This window comes from Rhinichthys klamathensis, unplaced genomic scaffold (genome assembly GCF_029890125.1).
Source record: "Rhinichthys klamathensis goyatoka isolate OS25496 unplaced genomic scaffold, OSU_Roscu_1.1 h1tg000082l_1, whole genome shotgun sequence".
Classification (NCBI taxonomy): Eukaryota; Metazoa; Chordata; class Actinopteri; order Cypriniformes; family Leuciscidae; genus Rhinichthys; species Rhinichthys klamathensis.
The window spans coordinates 2,779,807-2,802,643 of record NW_026606624.1 but is presented as its reverse complement, the minus strand read 5'-3'; the positions used below and the strand labels follow the sequence as shown (position 1 = coordinate 2,802,643).

The 22,837-nt window shown below is 40.8% G+C and overlaps 1 protein-coding gene across 2 annotated transcripts in view; it reads right to left on the bottom strand.

The window, feature by feature from the left end:
* The window catches only part of skib (v-ski avian sarcoma viral oncogene homolog b), a 34,776-nt gene extending 16,749 nt beyond the window's left edge, over positions 1-18,027 (bottom strand). Inside the window, exon 1 of one of the 2 annotated variants that reach the window (XM_056251454.1) lies at positions 16,821-18,027. In XM_056251454.1, coding sequence (XP_056107429.1) covers positions 16,821-17,717 — 897 coding nt within the window. In that variant the 5' untranslated portion in view covers positions 17,718-18,027. The remainder of the gene's footprint in view (positions 1-16,820) is intronic. The other variant, XM_056251453.1, reaches the window with a different exon arrangement.
* Between the last annotated feature and the right edge of the window lie 4,810 nt (positions 18,028-22,837).

Sequence of the window (22,837 nt, the reverse complement as noted above, 5' to 3'; positions counted from 1 at the left end):
TTTGTAACTTTGAAAATTCCTGGAAACGTATTTTTCCTGGACCATTTTCATTTTACAGCGCTCCTCTGAATCTGAAAGGGCCAATGTTTTTCTCCATAGCAACTGCATAACACCTTGAGCTCAGCTCTGACTCAGCCAACAGAACACAACAAAATACTGAATTCGCCATGTCCACTCCAGGGTGTTCGCGGACCAGACCCTCTCCCAGTTAGTCTGCTGTCTCCTGGACACTTGTTAAATGGACCTACACACCTGACATCCACTAAACATGTACTTTTGCTAGCGCTCCGCTCGCATACATCCTGCGAAATTGCTTCCTTTTAACCGAGATGTGGCTGGTTTACAGATAATCGGGTGTTTCTGAACTTGAGCCAAAATGGCTGACGGTTAGAGTAGCTTACCAGTGAGTCAGCGCCAGCTCAGATCCAACACAAAAGAGAGACAGCGAAGATAAAGGCCAGTCTGTTATATAAATGTCTCCTGAGTCTGCTGTGTGTATGTTCCCGATGTGACACTGCTCTGTGCGTTAATTTGTTCAGTCTGATCTGATCAGAGGGATTAGGGCCCGGTGCTCCTGTTCTGAGCCCTGCCTCAAAAGACGGCCTGGGGTTAGCATGTAATCTCCCAGCTTTCCCAGGACCAATCCACACTGACCTATGTGGCCTTTCCACTAACAGCTGAGGGACATTTGTCTGTCTGTGTCCTCTCATACGTTTGTACCGCATTATATACCTTATAAGACCATATGCTATGTTCACGATACATGTGCACTGATAGTAAAATGATGTCCGATAATGGATTAATATCAGGTATTACAAATCTATACAATAGAAACGATATATACATTAAATTAAGAAACACTAAAATGAGTCATTTTGTGAAAGTGAATTTAGTTATCACAAAATTGTAATGTACAGAATGAAAAATGGATATTAATTTTGAGATCTGCCAAATATTATATTTAACAGTTATTAAATTAGTGTTCTTAAAAATTAATCTAGATGTAAAAATACGGGAATGAGAATGCACAATTGAATATCCAATTTCGAACAATAACGATAAAAAAAAAAAAAAAAAAACTAATATTGGTATAACTGATATGGTACCAATGGTTTGAGTCTGTATTGTAAGCAATAGATTAAAAATAAGCTTTTAAGGTTCCATTTTTTAACATTAGGTAACTACATTAGTTAACATCAAATAATAATGAAAAACACTTCTAGTACATTTATTAATCTTAGTTAATGTTGATTATTTACTAATTACAATATTTACTACTACATTATTAAAATCAAAAGCTGTATCTGTTAACATTATTTAATGATGAATTAATTTATTAAAGCATTAACTAACGTTAAGTAATGAGACCTTATTGTAAAGTGATGTTAGAATTTGACACAAAAATTAAGCTTTCATTTTTAAATCATGAACAAACATGATTGTATGTTTGTTTAATTATATATTGTTTTTTGTTGTATATGTGCAAATTCGGGCTACTTATCGTGGCAAGGATTCTTAATCTCTTATTTATTACATTTTTTAAAAATAATATTTTATGAATACGTAATTGTAATAATTATTATAAAGATCACCTTCAATTAACTTGGTAACACTTTATACTAAGTTTCAATTTGTTAACATTAGCTATTGCATTAGGAATCCTGAAGTAACAATGAACAATACTTTTAAAAAGCATTTATTAATCCAGGTTAATGTTTACTTTATAATTCATACTAATACATTTTTAACATTAAGTTGTATAATCAACCATGAATTAACCATAAACACCAGTATATTTATAAATGAACAATAACATTATTAGTGCATGATCCCAAATGAACTTCAACTAATTGAACTTGTTAATTCTTAAGTTTGGAAGACTCCTGTTAAAAATGCTAAATTGTGTGCTGCGTTACTGTATAAGGCCATGGTGAACTGGCAGCCAGTAAACACACGCACATATACCCACCCAGCGAGTCTGAGAGAACGAGAGCACAGGGAGAACAGACACTAGTATGGCAGGGAGGGGAGGCTCTGCTCAGGAACTCAATAATAACTTTCAGCAGTCTAGCCAGGAGGCTAGAGGCCCAGACTGTGGCTGTTCAATCCTCCAGCCCTCCCCCCTCCGCAGCTCTGGGCTCCTCCCTCTGCCCTGGCCTGTGTCTGCTCCACAGGACTAATGCATTTTGCAGACAGCCTAGAGACTTAAAGAGACATAAACCACATTTTTCCTCCCTGAATCACTGCTGTTGATGTAACCACTAACTCAGAACAGAGATCATTATTTCCAGCCGTTTATTCAAAATCTCCCGCTCTCGCTCTCTTTCTTATTACTCTTTTCCTCTCTTGGAACCCGGGAGACCTCGACATGACACGGAAAAGTGAGGGAGAGACGGCCTGAAATATGTTAAGAGCCTCTCAATAAATCTCGGGCCAAATGCTCAGGCTGCACCACCCTCCGAGTCCGAACGCTTCTTTGATGTGCAACTCACCAGCCTGGAGAAGCTCTTGTCAAGTGCAATCAGAGGTCCTGGCGTCAAATGCATTTGAAGTCATTATTATGATAATTATAAGAGGCAAATCCAATAGGCATGATCAGACAGCGCTGGTACAGAGCAGATCCAGCTGTTGGGAGTTGGGATGTATACTTCTGCCTGTAAATCAACAGAGATTACATTACTGCTGTCTGCCGGGCACGGAATAATGATGGATCTGAATGCTAAATGCATCAGTCTGAGAGACAAAAGCTGCGTGCGGGATTCGTAGTGAAGTGGGAAGTGCCGTCTGTCTCCAGCAGACTGCTGGCGCTGAAAATACAGGCAATTTAGTTTCGCATGTGCACTAACATGCTTAAGGTATCGCAACATTTTCAAGGGACTGTTTGAGATCCAGTAGCTTACAGTAAAGGGATAGTTCACCCAAAAAAGACATATTAAATATAATATATATTTAAAAAATATATTCTTTTGTCTTCTGTAGAAGAAAGTCATACAGGTTTGGAACAAGTAAATGACTGTTGTGTTAACTATCCTTTTAAAAAAGCCTCTCTGAAGCAAGGTCTCACCTGCTTGCAGTAGGCGTCCAAGGATTTGAGCAGATTTAACCGCAAATGTCTAACACAGTGTCTACCATCTGAGCTGTGAGACAGCATGGAGCCAGGCGCCCTAGTGAAGTAGAGCAGAATACCACAGCCAGGAAATAATTAAAAATTCAATGGGCTTGAGTGACACAGAAACCTTCAAGGGCGTGCCTGCCAAACACAGTTTTTACTCTTCCACTGTCAGCATTTTTCATCCTCCAAAGAGGATGCTGAAACGAGTGGGGGCCATAAAGAGACTAGAAACTCAACCACGCGGAGATACACTAGATGGAAATTCAGACAGGAAACAAAAACAAGGCCAAGGAGTTGGAAGAAGGTCATTGTGCTTCCGAATTAATTTCTTAACGAAAACAAATACAAGATCACATTTGTTTTTACGCCCTCTCGGTTTGATTTAGTCTCTCTCTGTTAACTGATATTTATTAGAGGGCATTGTTACTCAAGCTGCAGAAGGTGTTAAAGTTGGTTCAGCCTCTGTGGAGGATATCATTTCTAAAGGAATCTGGACTTGATCAGACCTGAAAAGCCCAATGAGCAAAGCATGCAAGGTAAGATTATAGGACAGTAGAAAATAAGACAGCGTTTTGTTTCCTGACCTTTTTAATTGATCGTAGAACCATAATATACATGAATCTGAATGTTGTTTTGAATTGAGACCGATAAAAAGTTTTTAATGACTTGTCTTATTATTCTGTTCCGTGCCAGTGGGGCTGTTTGAAGTTTCAGAGTGAACTGATGAGGCACATGATGACGCATATCGACACAAAACTCATTCGTTGACTCACCAGGGTCCAACTTCTCGCCATCTGTGTGAATCATGTCTGCTGTCCTGCCTTGTAAAATTTTCTCCGTGGCCAGACACATGCAAAAGATGCCTGCATAAAAACCACTTCCCACCATCTAAAGCTCCAAGGTATTTTAAAGGGGAGAAAGGCAATGAACTTCTGACCCGAATAGAGGGCTGTGAAGGAAGCTGAGGAGCTCGGGGGCATCCAGAGTGTCTTGCCATGTCTCACCCTGCAAGGCCATAAACCCCCCCAACACTTTTATGGCTGCCAGATGGTGGGGGAGTCTGTGTGCCCATGGACCCCTTGTCTCTGGACTTGTCTCCAACTCCAGTAAAACCAGTTGACCCCGGTGAACTGACATTCACTCACTATCGAGCTATATTCGAATATCTTTCTGACTATTTATCTGAATATCTATCTATGTCTATCAATATCTATTTGAATATCTGACTAATTGGATTGATTTCTTTTAGTGTCTTTTTGAATATCAATTCAGTTGAATTTCTGAAAATCCATTTTCAATGCCCATATCCATTTCCAATAGGCTTTCCATCCACCCTCTAGTTTCTTCAAATTCTTTTTTCACTGTACATATCCAGGTCATTGGGAGTTTACAAGTGCAAGATCACCATAAATAAAAAAATAAAAAAAATCAATCAATCAATAGTTTCCTCTGCTGGTTATCAATTCATGAGATTAGCTACCCCCCAACCCCCTCAAAAAACAACAACTGCCATCAGCCCCACCCTCTTACCTCAGCTGAAATTGCTTGTGTTGTTGTTTATGTCCTGTAATTCAACCTGACCTCCCTACAACCCCGGCCAGGGCTTCCTGGGCCATTAGGGGTGCTTGGACTGTGGGCTTTTGACGTGATAAAGGTTAATACTCTCCTCATTAAGCTGACAGGGCCGCTGTAAAACAGAGAAGACCAGACCAATCCTTTTCACACCGTCATCAAATGGCATCAGTTGGGTTTGTTTTGAAGCAATGTGTATTAGTTAAAACACCCTGAGGTGACCTCCAGTCTACCTTTAAGACAAATCAGATGTTCAAAGAGCAAAATAAATGGGATAAGAATAAATATTTCTAAGCACGACAACAGAAAGGCCACATTCTTTCTGATCAAACCGTGTTTTATACAAGCATTTGACCAGTTTAGTCAGCAACATCTGACTGAAGGCAACCAAAGAGACTCATTATCCATGCATTTCCATGCATTCTTGAAAATCCCCTTGGGCTTTAATATGCATAAATATGATTACCAACACCATGTGCCCTCAGCCTGCTGATCCCTAATCTTCTTTCTACATTCTTCAACTGTTTGAGCTTAAGTCACTTTCATATTTTTACAGGCTAGCTCTCATTTGGCTTCTCTCTCCACCACGGACAGAAAACTCCATATTCATGAGAAGCTTTAATTGAAAGAAGGGAGGGGAGTCCTAAATTTGCTTTTTGTGTCAGCCAGCAGGGACAAATGCAGCTTCAGCACATTTTCTTCCTATTCTCTGGTGGAAGAGAAGGAGAGAGAGAGATAAAAGGAGGAGAGGAAGAAAGAATAGAGAGATTACAGACACTGGACCGGTGGTGCCAAGAAGAGCGGAAATCATACATAAAGACAAGTCTGAATCTCTGAATCTAAATAAAGACGTGATCCTTCCAAAAGACACCTCTTTGACCCGTTTTCAGTAAAAATCAGACAGGGAGGTTGTTTGCATTCCAGGAAATGTCTCCCACTTTCTGCATATGCAGCACTTGGTTTCCTTGCTGAATGCAGAACACTTCAGCGGCCACAGCTGTCTCAGTTTTTTGCAGTGAGGCCTTCTGCAAGCAAAACGCGGCCAAGGCTTGTCAGGTATTTCAATGAAAACACAGTGTTATAAATGACCTTGAAAAACTGGTTTAAAAAAAACACACGATGAAAACCTACTTCCAACTTCGAAATCTGCACTGGTGGGTTTCTTTCATTTCACGTGTCTCTAGAGCCATTTTTTCTGTAGCACGTGTGATTTTCGGACAAAGATTATGGATGAAGACAACTTATATTTCGGAATAGCCAAGAACAGCCTTGTAAACATTGGTCTATTTATTTATCTGACTATTTATCCGAATATTTTCACAGTGAATTTCACAATTAAATACAAAGAAACGGCAAGTAACATTGAATTAAACATGACATTTTTATGTAAGGAGACTGAAAAAGTATTTTCTTGTAAAACATCCAGCAATAACCTTTTTTTTGTGTGAAAAATGTTTTTGCAGTGCATTTGAATATCTTTAAGCGCTAATTTGGTTTTTAAAAAAACCGACAATGGGGAGGGGAAAACCTACTTCAAAATCTGCACTGCTGGGTTTCTTTCATGAAGCATTTCATTAGCATTCCATATGTCTCAAGGAGGTTTTTTTTTTCTCTGTGGCGCATATATGTGTTTTTTGGACAGAGATTTTGGATGAAGACAACTTACATTTCTGTACAGCCAAGAACGGCCTTGTTAACAGACATTGGTAAAACAGCATAAAAAAATGGAGTCCCACTAAAGTGGCCTGTAACAACCCCTCCTAGCTGTGCATGTCCCTGGCAGTTCTACTCATAAGGTTTCACTTTCCTCATAGGATGAAAATGACCTCAGCACAGTAAAAGCAGACAAGGACTGCTCACCAGATGTGAGCAGAGAAAACGGAGAGGAGGCAGCCAAAAGGGAGTGCAGAAGAAAGAGAGAGTGCGAGGAAGAAAGACAGAGAGAGTGCAAAAAACATTTGCCTGAAGAATTTACTGCCAACCCCAGAGGAGTCCTTTGATTAAGGGTTCAAGTGGAGTTGCAGGGGTTTCTGGGATATCTCAGGAGCACTTATCCAGTGGAGGGGCTGGTTAAGGAAAGAAAGAGAAAGCGACAGCCAGAAAGAATGAGTGCAGAAAAAGAGGAACGCCATCGAAGCTTGGTAGAAGACCAACAGGTTCAGTCTCAAACACGCAGATGACCCCCACCAACCCCCCTACAAGCAAATGCCAGTGTCATTCCACACCCCTGTGCACCTGCCAGGCACACAAAGGGCCACTTCCTCCCACTGTCTCTAGCCAAGGCCCCTGATCCCATTTAATGCAGCCTGCGCCACAACAAAAGGAGATAAATTAGGGTGAAGGCTTGATGATAGGGTGACTAATCCTTTTGGAAAGACTAATTCTATCAGTGGCCAGTACAGTTAGGACCAGCTAAAACGTGCAAATTGAACAGCACGCGTATCCGCAGATTTGTCAGACTGAGTGTTTTGCAGAAATGCCTCGATGGCCATTTTACTGCGGTTGTAACTCGCACTTGCAGGGTTTGACCCAGACATTCCTTTCCTATCATACCCATCTAGGTTTTTATATGTCCTGCGGTATGCAATTACATAAGACTCCAGACAGAGCTAAACTTGTTTTTGCCAATGAGGGTTCGTAGACAGGCCCTGCAGAAAAAAAAAACATGACTAAAAATGGCAAATGACCTATATTATCTGTTTTATATACATTTTATTTGACTGTATTAAATGTTATATCTTATTAAATTATACAACCAGATTACTATATTATATTATACAAATTACGAACATCAAGTTGAAGTTCAACTTTAATTAAAAATAAAAATAAAAAGTGTACAGAAAAAAGACCCCTGGATACCTCACATGCCAACTGGTCATGAATGTATCACCTCCCATATGCATACTGAGCGAATCTTTTACAAGCTGACTTCACGTCTACCGCACATCAAAGCTCTGTGCGTCATTCCAGTCACACCGCAATCTCACATTCCTCACTTCATTCACACTCAACCTTCTCAGCGTTTGCATGCACTCCTCAGGGCTGCCTTCTCCTAAACAAAGTCCTAAAACTGTTAATAAAAAAAAGTAAAAAAAAAAAAATCCTGAAGAATCAAAGCCCCCTATCGTTCCGTGGATCAGGTGAGCTGACGACCAGTAGACTGCCTCAGAGCAAACCAAGACCGCTATATAGCGAGGCCAATTAAGCTGTTGCTGCCCAAAGGAGCCGCGATTACCCTGCTTATAATGATAAGCCGCAAAGCAGCTTGGATTTTTGCAAGAGGGGGAAGCTAGCTTTCCGTATTCCTTGACCACGATAGCTGGTCCCCATTTTAAGACATAGGCCTGATAATAGCTGGGTCATTATGGGATCAGAAGCTCTCTATTTTAGGCTGCTCTGCTCTGGCCAGCCCGGGCTCAGGCTGCCCATGTCTGTGGTCACTGGCGCACTATAAATAAAAGCAGACACTGGGTACAGGCACGCTATCACATTGCCCTACAAGCCAGAGAGAGAGAGGGAGGAAAACTATAACAGGACTGAAAATAAGATTGTCTTCACTGCGGAGATTTAGTGATATAGAAGTACAGTGAACTCAAAAAGTAGTATGACAAATGATATTGTAAATAACAAAATGTATGCTGCTCTATTCATTTATTTTGTTTAACCATTCAAATGTTCAGAAGTCATTACTCTAGTCTTCTGTGTCACACGATCCATCAGAAATCATTCTAATATGATAAACAATGTATTATTATTATCAGTGTTGAAAACAGTTGTGCTGCTTAATATTTTTGGAATATTCAGGATTCTTTGATGTATAACGTTCAAAATAACAGCATTTATTTGAAATCTTCTGTAAAATTATAAATGTCTGTCACTTTTTATCAATTTAATGCATACTGACCCCGAACCTTTAAAAAGTAGGGCCGACAGTCAGACAGAACAATATAGATACAGTTATGGATTCAGAGTCAGACAGACAGACATATAGATAGATAGAAAGAACGACAGACAGTATTGGCATCAGCACCAAAATTTCGACATTTTTTATATCTAGAATATGCCGAGCTGACTGTCCCTCCCCTGTGCCTGCCCCACTCACTGTAGAGACAGAAAGAGAGAGAGAGAGATGGTGAAAATGGACAGATTAAAAGGAGAGAAAAAGAAGCCAAGGCAGAGCACAACTGAGTAATTGAGGGTGACATGTCTGTAACAACACATCAGGCTGTTTGAATAAAGCTCCTTCCTAAGAGAAATGAAGAGAATAGAGAAGCGATGGAACAGATGCTTGGAATTAGAGTAGCCAGTGAGGGGGTGTCATCTGCAAAAAAAGAAAGTGCCAGCAGTTTTGGTCCTGGATAAATAGTCCCACAAAACCTCACTGTGCTGTACAGAGTGAGGAGGCAGCCGTGTTGAATGCGTTTGATATGGGCTCTCGCTTCAGGCCTCGGCGTCGCATTGCTAAAGGCTCCAATAGCAGAAATTTAGTACGTGTTTAACAGCACACCACATTTCATTGTGCTTCGCTAGCATTTAATACCTGATCTCCAGTGCCAAGCAGAAATCTGGCACACACTCAAGCCACTAGGGGAGATGGCTTACAAGAGGTCTGCTTGTTGGTGCCACTGCAAGAACATAAAAACCCAGTTTCCTTCTCTTTTCTGTATCATTTTTACTTATCGGCTTACAGGGAAATGTAGAGTAACAAGAAAACCATATTCGCAGCTTTGTCTTCATGTTGTAAGCATGTGCACTGTCCTCTGCAAAATGGCTTTTTTTGTTAAAAAATACGAAATGACATTAAATAGATCGTTCTAAAAATGACAATTCTATAATCATTTACTCACCCTCATGTTGTTGCAACTCAGTGAATCACGAATTTGACTGATTCAGTTCTCACGCTCAATTCACTGGTGGCTGCAGTTAACAGCCTATTCTGTGGACAATTATTATCGAGTAACAACTTATACATTTGTGATAAACAGACCAAATTGTATGGCTTCAGAAGACAATATTATAGCACACAAGTCGCATGGATCCATACATATGGAGCAACGGCTCGTTCACACTAAGAACGATAACTATACCGTTTCAATAATCGATCTAATTCTAGGAGAATAGTGAAGTTCACACCACAGCTATAACGTTAATGACACAGAGAAACAACATCATTGCAATAACTTTCAGAATGATTTTTCCCAGTCACGATAAAAACATTGACAGCCAATCAGAATCAATTAAAGTGGCAGACGTCTTAACTACATAATTAAAAAGAACATTATTGTCCGTTGATGTGGGTGCTCATACGGTTATCTTTATAGTTATCAATCTTGGTGTAAAAGGGCCATTACACATTGATAGCAACTCTGCATGAGTTTCCGAAGCTTAAAAAGTTCAGAACAGATTCATTGTCACTGCATGAAAAATGAAGACCACATGAGAATCTATTATTTTTGAAGTGAACTGTCCCTTTAAGTAACTGCAGTTCCACTGCATGCATTATGCAGACAATTTGCTTAAACATTTTAAATAGACATTTTTTACTGACTAAACATGACATTTCACAGCCTTAGCCTTAGAAAGATGCAGTACAGACAAGCAATCTGATATTATATATGAAAACAGAGGAACCTCTCCATCCACAGAACTTTTCGTTGAGAACGCCATCTTGCCGAGCGTTCCAGAAGCATTTCTGAAACACCATGTTGTGGTGGACCATCGCAGCGAGTGGAAAATGGAGGCCTTGCCAGCTGTCTGAGGGCAGGAGGAGTGAATCAGCCTTTCTGGAAAAATCTGAATGTGCCTCATAACCCAAAGCCTCAAAACATAGGGAGGGTAAATGCAGGAAAACCTCCATCCTTGCACCACCCAGAGAGCAAGAGAGAGAGAGAGAGAGAGAGAGAGAGAGACAGGCTCACACTTATCCGAACCCGAGAGGCATAGGGAAATGGAGGTTATGGATCAGGTCATCCTGACATCATCATTTCTCCTGCTTTTTTTTGCAAGGCTAGGACAGAGCCTTATATTCCCTAGTAACACAATCACCATGAGAAGGCCTGGATACAAGCGTTGCAGAGACTTGTTTGTGTATGTGTTAAAGAGAGAAAGTGTATGTGTGTGAGAGAGAGAAAGACAGGCAGAGTGAGCAGTGAGTGAGCGAGCATGAGAGAGCTGGCACGCTCCCCTCAGCCCACCAGCCAGGAAGCATCAAGTTCTTATTTAGCACAGGAAGAGCAGCTTTGCTTAGCAACTACACTGACTCTCCAATCACAGAAGTTTTCTGAATAATGCTGCCTGGGCGTGGAGCGAGAGCCGTCTGCGTGCCTCTGAGGAGTGAACGAGAGGCCACGGGCTGCTTAAAAACACAAAATCCCTCTTTTTTAAAAGGCCCAGACAGCTCACATTAAAAAACGAGCTTTTTTCCTTAGCCTAGAAAAGAACCAACTTTCGATTGTGTGGTTTAGAAAACCCAGTTTGCTTATGATTTATTTAAACTGCCACTTTTTATATTTAAAGGAACCATTCATCTAAAGTGAAAATTCATTATTTACTTACCATCATGTTGTTGCAAACCCATAGGACTTTCATGCTTCCATGGAACACAAAAAGGAGAAAAATCGCAATAATGTGCAACTAAAATAAATGGTAAAAGAATGCAAAAGCATCATGAATATAGTCTATTCTACTTGTGCACTATACTCCAAGTCTTCTGAATTCATTCAGATTAGCATGGGGAACAGACCAAAATCAGACCACACTTAAATTTGAGAACCAGGACTAAATTTCGTGAAAGGACTATGGTTTGCGAAAAACTCAAAAGTACAATTTGTTTACAAATTTGACCACTACTTCTCTCATGAACACAACATGGGGGTCAATGGTGGATATCACGATTTTTAGAGAACTGCAACTCACATTTCTTTCTGTTCTTCACACAAAGGATTTGAACGACTTCAGAAGACATGAAGTATAGTGCAAGAGCTGTATGAGCTAGTTTCAAAGTTACTTTTGTGGTGCTTTTCTGGTCATTATGGAGCTTGACAGCCCCATGTTATAATGAAAACAGTGATATTCACTTTAAAACATCAGGATACATTAAAAAAAGGCAAAAAAATCAGCTTTTATGTAGAAGAAATTTTTTGTAAAGACATGAGGGTCAGCAAATAACGACAAAAAATGTACCCCCCTCCCCTCCTTTAAAGCCTAATAGGAAAGCAGAGATTGGACAGGAAACGATGAGGGGGGAGCAAGTTTGGTAAACAGATGAATTTGAACTTACTTCACTCACATATATACGTGTAGCACAGCACAAGTCATGTTCACTTACTAGACAGCTCCAACATGAATTGCCATTATTAATAGTATAAAATGATTTATCTTAAACACATTTTAATCATGCTTGGCTCCATTGATTCTTCCTCATCACCGATGGACAGAGTAGCCAGCGTCAATACATGATGTGGGAAGGATGAAATCAACTTCATTTGAGATTCATGGGGGTGGTCAGTGGGAGGTTTGTAGGCGAGAGCAACATGCCCGTTTGTCATATGGCACACGCACGCAGACCGAAGCTGCATCATCCCACAGACAGACCCTGAGGAAACATCTTTACCACACAGTCCTTAACCTTCTCCGAGCAGCTCTAACAGAAGTCGACAGCTGTTAGGAAGTAAAGGCACTCGAGTATGCCCCAGAACGGCAGATTTTTTCAGCAGCGGTTTAGTTTGGCGTTTTTAAGCAAAATATAATTTAAAATAATCCCTGCAGGCAAGACACAATGCGAGAATAAGCAATGAGTTGTTTGGATTCCTCGCCGTTTCTTTTGGCTGAAATAAAACTGGTGCAAATAAAATCTGTAAGTCGAGCACATTCAGATCAGGAATAGACTTTTTCAATATTCCTAATTTGTTCTGGCTGGCCAGGAAATAATTGAAATTCCAACCAGATTAAATAAAAACGCATCCTCCAGCTCATGAGGATGGATCAGGGAGGGAATACAAAGCTGTACAAGGGCGTGCATCTAATGAAGAAGAGTGAGAGATCGAACACTAAATTAAAGCTACATTTAATCCATTTCCATCGCAATGAAACTTCATCCGAGTGGACAGTTACAGATTAGCGGACTTGCAAGGGCCTCAATTAAGGCACTGGGTTTCTTGCACAGTGGCAGCTGTGTACTCCAGGATTTTCCATCTCCAGAGCAGATGGGTTGCCATATTAATCATGACGCTGATGATCGCTATCGACTAAGGGGCCTGATCTGAGAAACTGATCATAAAACAACACCACCATCATTCTGCCATCTGTTTCCACAGACTGGTGGCAGTGCCAGCCTGCGCAACTCTAAACCTCAACCAATGCCGTCATCAGACATCATGCAGACTTGCTCACAAAACAGATGCCCGATTTCGTCATATTTGCTGCTAACTACATCCCGATTAATGATCAATATTATAGCGGTACCAAATTAACACTACACCACAGTGGATGCATTTCATGTTGGCAGCAGACACAGACAAAAGCCTTACAGACTCATTATCACGGAGACATCGGTCGTGCAACGGGCACCAAAACGAAGCCAGAGACACAATGAGCTTGAGTAACAAAGATGTCGGGAACAAAAGAGGCGGCAGGTCTTCACCCCAGCATCAGCCAGTGGAGAGCTCCAGCTGACGCCCTTTAAACAAGAGGTCACCCGGCAGAGAATAGAGGGCACAACCTCTGAGAGCCCCTGACCACCCCCTCACCTCCATCCCTCCAGGGAGGGGATGAGACAGCATCTCTTGGGGACTGTTAAGCCATCAAGCGACCCTTTTAAAATTCAGCCGTTCAGAGAATAGGCGTCCGAAAGTAGATTTTGACTCAGCTAAGTCAAACCCCAGGCACCCAGTGTTGTTTGAGCATCTGATTCCGAGCAGCAGGGGTTGTTTGCGGGCCGGGCCGCCGTGATGTGGTACAGACTACGTGAGTGTCCTGACTGCGCTGGATGAATAAGTAGCACTCGCAGTGTTTGGGTGGAGGGGGGTTGGGGAAGCGGATGAAATTGTTGGCAGTCTGGAGGCAGAGCAAGGGGCAGCGCGGCTGGTGGGACGCAGTGCGGGCCGCAACGGCGAGGTCAGCAGACAGATGGGAATGGAAATGAGTAGGACGTGCGCTCATTTTAATCTTTTCCCCACAGCTGATCCAGGCATTATAAATGCAAACTCGCACGCACATGTCGACCTCTATCCCCCAGGCGTGCGCATTTATTATGGCCGTGGCCACCTTGGGTCGGACACTCAGTTGATTGGTTTGGTCTCAGGTTGGGAGTCATCAGTAATTTGATAAAGTGAGAGAGCAGAACAAAAGAGAGTTTGATATCCCCCCTCTGCGTCCAATTTATTACACAATACTATTCTCACTGGAGCCTTACTTCATTTCTGGCAGGACAATGCACATGCACTTGAAATATGTGGTTTAAGGGAAAGTTGAAACTCCAAATAAAACACCACAACACAACCATTATGTGCTGTATTGATCTGTTTAAAACTGGAGCAAAACACCCATTCAGTCTCACAACTATTAAAAAGCTTCAAATAAGTAAAATAATACAATACTAAAACATAATAAAGAGAATTATACAAATATTAATATATTACATTTAAATAAGCTATAATAAAATGTTTTTAATAAATTTAAATAAATTAAATAGCATAACATTTGGCAAACTGATGAGAAAAAAATTTAAGTCTCAAATTGAGTCTTGGAAATAAATGCAAAAACCATTTCACAACTCCTAAAAAGCTTTAAATAAGCAAAATAAATGTAATATTTTTTTAATAAAAACAATAATAATAAATAAAAAGTTATGATAAAAACATTTGTAAAAATTAAGATTTTTTTTAAGAGGATAACACTGGGTAAATTGATGAAGTTTTATGTAAATCCATGAAAATTGGGGGGAAAATTAACACCAACACAAATGGTAATTTGATGTGATGTTTTGCTACCGATTTATTTACAATGTATTTTTCTGTCTTTTATCAAACAACCATCTGTCCGGTTGGAGAACCAAGGGCCACACGATTGGCCGGACTGTCTGAAAGGAGAGGGGGTGGGATTGTTGGTTGACTGGCTTTGGACAGAGGTCACATGTCACGGTCCTTTGACGGCACGTCAAGGCCCTGGTGGACAGGGGCGACAGATTCTTAATGAGAACTCGCCACCCTCTCCCAGCTATATCCCCCATTATGTCAGCCAGACCAGACAAAGTCTGGATGCTGTTTTAAATTAATTCAGCTCTGAGATATTCCACTCTTGATTTCCCTCAGATAAAAAATAAAGCAAACTCTGTGTACTCTGTACTGCTGTGAACAACTTTATTATTACATAAAGGACTCAAAAACCGTATAACCATGGCGACCAGCCTCTCATCAAAGTAATATTTGGAAACAGTAATTCTCTAAAAAAACAGTCTCTGCAAGAGACAGTATGAAGCAAATATTCTCAGCAAGACTGGAAAAGATTTTAAAAGTTAAAGGTTTAATTACAAAAATAAAGGGGAAAAAGTAATAAAACAAACGTCTCAATTCAGCTGAGGTTAAGTGTAAGGTGGCAACCTGTTGTTTCTCTTTTTTGTTTTTTCTCCGCAAGCAACCTAGTCCAGTGATGTACAGGTCCACCGGTACACAGCTCCCCACGGACCCCGCCAGCTTGCTAACTGGGACACTTCTGACAGTGAACCACAGAAACTGCACAAAATCCACCCTTCCATGCATTCAGCTACTGTACTGTTAGGACAGCCCATATCGTTATGATAAAATATGCTTAATGTGCAATTTAAACAAATATAAGAGATGCACACAAGGTATCATCTAATCATAACAATAGTTGCACAGAAAAGCCAGACTTTCTTTACCCTAACCAGGCACATTGCAAATTGTAAACTAGCCCTTCAGCCTCCATGTGACAAATATAAGTCAATACTTTTCCCATAGAGAAGCGATCGTTAAATATACATGATGCTGCATTTCTGAAATGTCCCATGTCTCTCACATTTCCCACAGTGATGAAACTGCATTTGCCACACCATGCATCCCAAGCCTGCTGAAGTGACACCATGGTTACACATACATATATGTGTGTAGACCCATTAGCACGATCACACTCAACAGCTGCTGCGTGGAGAGAGCAGCCAACCCGAGACTCCCGTGCTTTTGTCCGCTCGCCATATCTCTGACCCTGGAGTGGAGCCCGATCAGACAGTGGGAGACCCAAGGCCAGCGCTGACCCAACACCAACTGCTTTTTAGAGAGTGACCTCAACCCCAACCTGCCCTCCCCCCACCCCACCAAAAACACACACACAAAACAATGTCCTACACAGCACTCTTACCCTCCTCCTTCACCTCAGAGCCCATTACTGGCTTCCCCAAGCCTCCCTGTCTATCTCTGGCTCCCATAAAATACATAATTGAGCCTCCATTTATCATATGCAGATGCCCCTGAGTGCATCCAGAAGAACAAGACAAATGCACTGGGGGGTGGGGGGGCTCAGCTGTGCACCTTCATTTCAATACGCTCAAAAATAGCATTAGAAGTTGATTTTACAGGATATGATTAAAAACATGCAGTGATTCTCAACCGGTCTGTTATGATCTCAAAAAGTAGGGAAAGAATAATGCTAAATGCAGCATAAATAGGCTTTAAAAAGGGTGGAAGATGAAGTTTGAGCATCAATCAAAAATCCAAATGAACTAAATGTCAACATGGACAGGTTGTGATATTCAAAAACAAAGGGCAAAACTGAAAGGTAACAGAAAAGAATTACATAGAATACAATAAATATGTGATGAAACGTGAAGTATGGTTTGCGTTATCCACAGTGTGTTCCGTGTGGCGAAATTGAAGGAAAATGTGTTTGACATAGTTTTGTTTACTAACCAGGTGTAATAGGTGTTGTATGATCAAATAGCGCCCAAGACAAAGAGAAAAATCAATACAAGTGTATGAGAATCAATGAAGTAAAGCACACATTATACTTTAATGATCACATTACATTAATTATATTTATCATAAATATTTGGGAGTAAAATATTCATAATTCTGGAGTACTACAGAAGAGATTCAGATTTATAATAATGCTATTTTGAGCTCACCTTGTAAGATGTCTTGTGCTTGTTCCCCAGGTCAAATTTTCCCTTTAACTCATTGAGGAGCTGCTGCAGTGTGGTGCTCTCCTTTTTGTCACTATAGTCTTGATCCAAAAGAATATAAGCCCTCCAGTTGGACGAGTCGAAGCCCCAGTGACAGGTTCTGTTCTCCTGCCTTTTATGACTGTGCACCACGAACTTATGGGTCGGGAACATGAGCCTGCAGTCCAAGCACTGTATGCACGCCGCGCTGGGGCTCGTGTAGAGCTCTGGCACGAACAGGCCCTTGCACTTCCCGAAGCATTCGTGATAAACTTTGAAGCTCTTCTCCGTCCGCTCCAGCTCGATGGAGCACGACAACTCTTTGTCGGCGTGCGGGGGGAACGTGCCGCCGAAGATGAGGGCATTGCAAAGGCGCTCGGCGTCCGTCTGGGTGATGAGTCCGCAAGAGGGGGCCGAGAAGGGCAGGATGCCCATAACTTTGAGGATCTCCAGCTGGTCCGCCGTGCACCTGGAGCAGTAGATGTGGAGGTCGTCGCACACCGAGTTGATCTGCTGGAGGGAAAAGTCTCGCAGTACGCTGTTGAGGATCTGCGGCAAGCAGAGGCGCTTCTCGCCGCCCACCACGAAGCACGAAATGGTCTCCCGATCCAGGACCGTCTCGCACCTCTCTGTGGAGCGGTCGGACGGGATGAATAGGGGCCCCGGCATGACCGGGGGCGTCTGCGCCGGGAGGTTCACCATCACCTCAGTGCTCTGGCCGTCCTTCTTGAACAGCATGTCCTGCTGCCACCGAGCCGAGAAGGCTGCCGGACCGCCGAGAGAGATCTTGGAACTCAAGTGAAACTGCTTGAGAGTTTGCTGAAGTCCTGGATGCTGCTGAAAGCTGGAAGGAGCCTCCATGTTTAAACCTGGGCAGTCTAATCAGAACAGATTCAATGAATGTGAACGAAAAGAGTCGCAACAGTCCATGTCAGTTCGGAAAGCGTAAAACACCGCCTTGTAATCCATTCAACTGTTTCATGTTCAAATCTTAAGTCGTACCAGAAAGAACTTCCGAGCGAGGAGAAAATCCTCCGCAAAGTCTAAAGTTTTGATCGAAATGTAATTCTCAATCCGACTATATAACACACTCTGTGCAACTCAAGCGCAAAATGTGTGCCTTGTGTAAAGCTCGTCGGCGCAGTTGCCTCCGCTTTACTATGAGAGTGTGCGAGTCTCTCTCACTCCCTCTCTCACTCTCTCACTCTCTCTCTCTCTCTCTCTCCCCCTCAGTGTTTGTTTGTGTCTGGTTCAGTCACTGAATCCCGGCCAAGAATGTGACTGACTCCCCGGGCTGGCTGTTCCATGAGAAGCTCTCCCTCCCCCCGCAGCCCCAGCAGCTGCAAAAGCGGGAACACAAACTACACGTAAACCATTGCAGCGGATGGAGGAGGGGTGGAGTTTACTTACAAGGGTTATAGTAAATTTTATTAACAAACTTTAAAGGTCACGAACATTACCACATTAATAGCAGTAGTTCATGTATATTTTAATATATTAATCAAAGTTTAGTGAAAATAATGCAGGCTACATTAAATAATAATGTGCTTAGAATGATAGGCTGCTTTGAGCGCTTGCACATAATTCCGCTTATTTACCATATACAATATTGATTTTAAGTAGATTAGGCTAAAGTTTCTACTAAGAAACTATTATTACTACGTCATTATTATTAGGCTATATAACACTCACCTAAAGGATTATTAGGAACACCATACGAATACTGTGTTTGACCCCCTTTCGCCTTCAGAACTGCCTTAATTCTACGTGGCATTGATTCAACAAGGTGCTGAAAGCATTCTTTAGAAATGTTGGCCCATATTGATAGGATAGCATCTTGCAGTTAATGGAGATTTGTGGGATGCACATCCAGGGCACGAAGCTCCCGTTCCACCACATCCCAAAGATGCTCTATTGGGTTGAGATCTGGTCACTGTGGGGGCCATTTTAGTACAGTGAACTCATTGTCATGTTCAAGAAACCAATTTGAAATGATTCGAGCTTTGTGACATGGAGCATTATCCTGCTGGAAGTAGCCATCAGAGGATGGGTACATGGTGGCCATGAAGGGATGGACATGGTCAGAAACAATGCTCAGGTAGGCCGTGGCATTTAAACGATGCCCAATTGGCACTAAGGGGCCTAAAGTGTGCCAAGAAAACATCCCCCACACCATTACACCACCACCACCAGCCTGCACAGTGGTAACAAGGCATGATGGATGCATGTTCTCATTCTGTTTACGCCAAATTCTGCCTCTACCATCTGAATGTTTCAACAGAAATCGAGACTGATCAGACCAGGCAACATTTTTCCAGTCTTCAACTGTCCAATTTTGGTGAGCTCTTGCAAATTGTAGCCTCTTTTTCCTATTTGTAGTGGAGATGAGTGGTACCCGGTGGGGTCTTCTGCTGTTGTAGCCCATCCGCCTCAAGGTTGTGCGTGTTGTGGCTTCACAAATGCTTTGCTGCATACCTCGGTTGTAACGAGTGGTTATTTCAGTCAAAGTTGCTCTTCTATCAGCTTGAATCAGTCGGCCCATTCTCCTCTGACCTCCAGCATCAACAAGGCATCTTCGCCCACAGGACTGCCGCATACTGGATGTTTTTCCCTTTTCACACCATTCTTTGTAAACCCTAGAAATGGTTGTTCGTGCAATCCCAGTAACTGAGCAGATTGTGAAATACTTAGACCGACCCGTCTGGCACCAACAACCATGCCACGCTCAAAATTGCTTAAATCACCCTTCTTTCCCATTCTGACATTCAGTTTGGAGTTCAGGAGATTGTCTTGACCAGGACCACACCCCTAAATGCATTGAAGCAACTGCCATGTGATTGGTTGATTAGATAATTGCATTAATGAGAAATTGAACAGGTGTTCCTAATAATCCTTTAGGTGAGTGTATGCTGTGCTCAAAATGTCTTATTATTATCATCAATGTTGAAAACATTGAGCACTTTCGCTGCTTAATATTTTTTGCAGAAACCATGATCATTCTTTGCATCTTTGATGCAAAGAAAGTTCAAAAGAAACATTTACTTAAAAGCATATTTTTGGTACCATGCTTTATTGTTTTACTGTGTCTTTTCTTAATAAAGGTATCAATTTCTTGTAACAGCAACAAACAATTCTTACTGACTGCCAAACTTCTTATCGGTAGAGTTTACGTTTCAGACAAAATTAACACTTTAAATGACTTTAATTAGCGGTAGCTTTAAACATTGTTTGGAATGTTGTATTCCCATTGGTCAATCGCATAGAATGATTTCTGAAAGATAGTGACACTGAAGACTGGAGTAATGGATGAAAATTCAGTTTTGCGATCGCTGGAATAAATTATATTTTAATATTAAAATAGCCTAGAAAGGGTGAAGGCTAATTAAATTGTAGGTTGATTGAATTTTCACAATGTTACTGTTTTTATGCAGTCTTGATGACAGTGGCGGGGCCAGGCTTTTTTCAGGGGTGGCCAGGTAGGGCCAGCAATTAGTCTGGGCTGGCACAAATCTTCATTATTTCAACATAAAAATTGGTTTGACTACTGGACTGTTTTAGTGCCTACAACACAACTGAATACAGTAACTTTGTATTTAATTGAGATAGTAGCCTGAATTAGATAATGGAATACTGAGTGAATTTGATCATTTTTTATTTTTATTTTCTATTTTGCACCTCCATGCATATTAATAAAGGGGTTCCTCCCACTATAGCTAAAGTTCAACTTGCTCAGTCAGCGTTCTGGTTCTCAAAACCCCCCAGCTTGTTCTCCGTTGTTGCATCTTCATGGATAAGACATGCAGATAACTACTGTAGTCCAAAGATTATCCAAAAGTTGTCTTTCAAAAACTTGCAAACGAAAAAGTAAACTGTATTAGTTGTCAAAATAAATAATTGCAACTATCATAGGCCTACCTAAATTAAACTCAATACAAATGGAAAAATTTGTTCCCTTTTGAATCCCCATGTGCAAGAATGTGAATAAGGGCGGAAGTCAACAGCACATAAAGGCCAGAAAATATGTTATTTAAAGATGTTCCATTTTTTGTTTGTACTTTACAAATTAATGCAAAATTAGAGCCTATCTTCTAGTTGCCTGCAAATGCACATTGCTTACATGTATTTGTGCATTAAAAAAATTGCATAGCTTCAAGCGTGTGCCTTGATCTCACATACAATATTTTAGTGCAGAGACGACGCATAGCCTATATAACAAAATCATGCAAGCACGCGCGAGAAAATTCGTTTTTGTGAGTTTTACTGACATGTAGCCTGACAACATCTCATCTGACCGCAGATGGCCTACTGAATAAGGACAACGCATTTTTCTCAGCATCTGACAAATCACCATTACACACATCTTTCAAAATAAAAGTGGCATCAGAAAAACAAAAAATTACATTTGTTGTTGTTTCTTTGACTGCGCACAACGCGACTCACTCAAAACGGCCTTGCAACCCACCAGTTGAGAAACATTTACGCTATAGATATAGCTACTGTTCGCAGTTCCCTGCTGTTGCTAAAGCTCATTCTGCCCCTGTACCTTTTCCGCGCTCGTTTGACTTGCGCCTGCAGGCCATAAGGCAAAGTTGGAGTGCGCGTCTGAAAAATAGCCCGTTTTTTTTGTGATCTTAAAGGGTTAGTTCACCCAAAAATGAAAATTATGTCAGTAATTAATCACCCTCATGTTGTTCCAACCCCGTAAGACTTTCGTTCATCTTCGGAACACAAATTAAGATATTTTTGATGAAATATGAGAGCTGGCTCACTCCTTCATAGGCTGCTAGGTAATTGATATCTGCCAGCCCAGAAAAGTTAGTAAAGACATCGTTAAAATAGTCCGAGTGACTACAGTGGCTCAACCTAAGCTTATCAAGCAACAATAATACATTTTATGCGCAAAAATAAATAAAAAATAATGACTTTATTCAACTATTCATTTTCTTCTGTGTGGGCCTCTGAGTGAGTTCATGTAGTGTAACAGCACAGCACTTCTGGGTTGTACATCAGAACGTAGGCTCACTATTTGCGAGGCTGTGAGAGGTAGTGAAAGTGTAGGTCTCATTTCTTGGTTTCATGTTGAAAGGGTGTTTGTTGTGAATATGTATATCTGGTGATTTTATTCATACATTCTTTGTTTAGCTCACTGGCAGCATTTAAATACATGGCCACCTGGCTGTATATGAAATCTCACCTTCAGATAAAAGTTTATACATCACATACAAATTTGGATGGGACTGAAGTTGTTGCTAAGCGTTAGCTTATTAGGTTTATGTTGAAATTAAATTAAATAAATGTTTGCATCACAGGCGATATGCAAGTTGCCCTTTTAGGGGTATAAAAATAGACTCGGTGGTCTACAGACTTTATACTTTGTGGCCTGTTTTAGAAAATAACTGTAATACTTAATACTCTTAAATAAAAAATTAAATTCAATCATTCAGTCATTAATCATTTAGCTAGCTATACAAAATTCAGTTTTATGTCAACAATACATGGATATTTTGAGGCAATTTCTGTCAACACTTTCTATGGGAGAAGTGTCAGACCCCCTTCCATGAAGCTACGCGCCCTCCAACTTAAAAAACAAATGTGATGTTTGTTTGTGTGTATGAATAAAATATGAAACCTTGTATATATATATATATATATATGCATATATATTTTTTGTTGAGTATCATTTCATATATCAGTCTTAAAGCTTATATTGAATATAATTCAATGTTAATTGAGAGATAAACAAATAAATGTTCCCCAAAAGCCTGTTGTGTCACATTTGACATTTACATTAACATGAAACAAATGTAAAAAAATAAATAAAATAAATTACCATTAAAAATGATGTATGAATAAATCAAGTAAACCCAAGTTGCTTTAGAAAAATCATTAAAGATTTCACAGCAAAAAAGACTTTAATTGATAAAAAAGTATGAACTATCAATCCGATGGCAGAAGGCATAAAGTAGATTGTGTACAACAGG